The 2,903-nt window shown below is 35.6% G+C and overlaps 2 protein-coding genes across 2 annotated transcripts; both read left to right on the forward strand.

Annotated features, from left to right (window-relative positions):
• The first annotated feature begins 379 nt into the window (after positions 1-379).
• LOC147493938 (uncharacterized) lies at positions 380-808 on the forward strand. The gene has a single exon (XM_086567981.1). The coding sequence runs from the start codon at positions 380-382 to the stop codon at positions 806-808; it is 429 nt and encodes a 142-aa protein (XP_086424107.1).
• A 638-nt stretch (positions 809-1,446) lies between these two features.
• On the forward strand, positions 1,447-2,572 carry LOC147493939 (zinc finger BED domain-containing protein RICESLEEPER 2-like). The gene is made up of 4 exons (XM_086567982.1): positions 1,447-1,835; positions 1,893-1,983; positions 2,240-2,414; positions 2,526-2,572. Exons 1-4 carry the CDS (start codon positions 1,447-1,449, stop codon positions 2,570-2,572), a joined length of 702 nt encoding a protein of 233 aa, XP_086424108.1.
• Positions 2,573-2,903: the final 331 nt, after the last annotated feature.

Genomic DNA, 2,903 nt, shown 5'->3' on the forward strand with positions numbered 1-2,903 from the left:
CCTTGGGGGTATTGTTTTTTATGAAATCAAGTGTTGGTCCCTTTCTCATTGATATCTCATTGAATTCTAAGTTGGTTTATTAATATCAAAATCTAGACAAAGTTTTTTGTTTTGATTTGAGCTAGTTTACAAAAGCAAGTGGTCATATTGTCACTTTAAACTTTTAAAGAGTTATTATTTTATTTCCTTTCTTTATGAAATGGTGGCCCCTTTCTCATTGACTACATATCTCTATTCAATTTATTTGTCACATGGTTCCCCACTTCCCATAATTAAATATAAATGAGTACACTTTCAGTCTTTCACACTTGCTAAATTTATCGATCTGTCACAGACTTTTTGTTTTATCTCGATTGCTAATATGTGTCATTTTTATTAGATGACTTCTACTGAGGTTCCTAGTGATGGTCCATCTCTACAGTCAACTGTCAAAAATCCTACGGATACGGTCGATCCTACTATGGCAGATAATGAAAGAAAATCCTCATCTTCCCCTGCTTGGGATCATTTTCATAAGATAGAGGGTTGTGATCCTAAAAATCCAAGAGCCAAATGTAATTATTGCCCTGTTAGTTATGATTGTGCTTCGAAAGGTAGTAGAACTTCTAATATGCTGAGTCATATGAGAGTATGTAAGAAGAATCCTAACAATAAGGTGGTGGCTGATAAATCACAACAAATATTGTCTTTCAAATATAAAGAGCTTGTTGCTGTTAGTTTTAGCTTTAAAGCTTGTAGAGATGCTCTGTCTAGAATGATTATTATTGATGAGTTGCCATTTAGTTTTGTGGAGGGTGAAGGGTTTTGACATTTTGTGATGGTTATACAGCCCAAGTTCACAAATTTGCCCTATCGGACTCAAGTTGGTAGAGATTGTATCGAACTTTACATGGAGGAGAGAAGCAAGTTAAGGAGTTTTCTGCATGGTAATAGAATATGTATAACAACTGACACTTGGACATCTATTCAAAACTTAAATTACATGGTTTTGACTGCTCATTTCATCGATAGTGATTGGAACTTACAAAAAGGATTCTAAATTTTTGTCTAGTTCCAAATCACAAAGGTGAGACCATTGGAAAGATGGTAGAGATATGTCTTCTTAATTGGGGTGTCCATAGTCTTTTTTACTGTAACTGTTGATAATGCAAGTTCTAATTCTGTCGCCATTGATTACTTGAAGAAAAGAAATTTTTTTGGGAAAGACACCGTTATGGAACATAAGTATTTACATATGAGATGTTGTGCTCACATCCTGAATCTTATTGTTTGTGATGGCCTGAAAGATGTTAATGATGCTATTTTCTGAAAGCGTCATCGGCAGTGAGGTATGTGAGGTCATCTCCATCTAGGTTGGCGTGTTCAAGGAGTGTGTGAAGGAAGAACAAATAGAGCACCAAACTTTTATGCTTAGATGTGGCAACTAGATGGAATGCGACATTCATGATGTTAGAAGTTGCTGAGAAGTTCCAAAGTGCCTTTGAGATATTGGAGCTTGAAAACCCACAGTACACCCTTTACTTTGATGATGACAAGATCAAAGGGCCTCCAACCTTAACTGATTGGAATAGTGCTAGATTATTTATGAAATTTCTAAGAGTTTTCTATAAGGCAACATTGCGATTTTTAGGTTCTCGTTATGTTACCTCGAATAATTTCTTTAGTGAAATTCTAATTCTTCAGAAGAAATTGATTCAGTTTAATGGAAGTGAGGATGCACATTTGAGATCAATGGCACTGTGTATGCAAACTAAATTTGATAAGTATTGGGATATGGATAAGATTAACATTTTGTTATATGTTGGTGTTGTGTTTGATCCCCGCTTCAAGATGAAGTATGTGTCATATTCCTTCAAACAAATTATATGAAGAAACTAAAGCTAATGATGAAGCAAAAAAGTGAAAGATGCTTTGGTCAAGGCGTTGTATGAGTGGTATGTTGGGCACTATCCTTCTTCAAATCAGCCACCTATTGATGCTAACGTGAGCCAAACAACAAGCCGAATGGATGTTGATGATGATGAGCAAGATCCTACTATACTAGCCAATCGAATTTCAAAGAACACTTGCTAGAGGAAGATAACTTACGAATAAGTCCGAGGTTGAGAGGTTTTGGCTGAAACTAATGAAGTTGGTGGGGATAAGTTTGACATTTTGGGTTGGTGGAAGATCAACTCTTCTAGGTACCGGATCCTTTCTCTTGTTGCATGTGATGTTTTGGCCCCGATATCTTCCGTAGCTTCCGAAATCTGCATTTAGCACCGGGGGTATACTTGACCCTTTCCGTAGTTCGCTAGCTCCTAACACGGTGGAAGCCCTTATTTGTGCACAAAATTGGCTTCGTTCTCCATCAATTCCAATTAATCTTCGACAGTCAATGGATGATATCGTACAATATGATAAACTAGATGGAGGTAATAATTTGCATTGCAATGTTTAGTCTATCGTTATTTTCTTATGTTAAAATATGTACTTGTGTAGTTCGACTTACGTATGTATATGCTTGTGTTCTTTTTTTTTTGCAGAATTATTTGGATCGACTTCTTCTGAGCCTAATGCTGCGGAGAATTGATTGATAATCAGGTTTTTAAGTTTATTTTTTTGTGAAGTTCATTCACTATGTCTATTTGTGAACTTGAATAAGTTGGATTATATATATTTTTTGTTATGAAATGCAGTTGTGCTTAGAGCTTGATGGTGTGGATAGGCAGATAGATGTGGATCATGTGGATAGCTTTTGTTTTGATAGTTGTGGCTTGTGTGGATAGTTTTAGCCTTTGTGGATGTTATTAGTTTTTGGTTATATAGTAAGTTATATTAAAAAACAACCTTCTCCACGCTTGTTGTTTGTTGAAACTTAAAACTGTTAAAAGTGGTAAAATAGTTTGCACTTTGCAGACTTG

This window comes from Coptis chinensis, chromosome 6, assembly GCF_015680905.1.
Source record: "Coptis chinensis isolate HL-2020 chromosome 6, ASM1568090v1, whole genome shotgun sequence".
NCBI lineage: Eukaryota > Viridiplantae > Streptophyta > Magnoliopsida > Ranunculales > Ranunculaceae > Coptis > Coptis chinensis.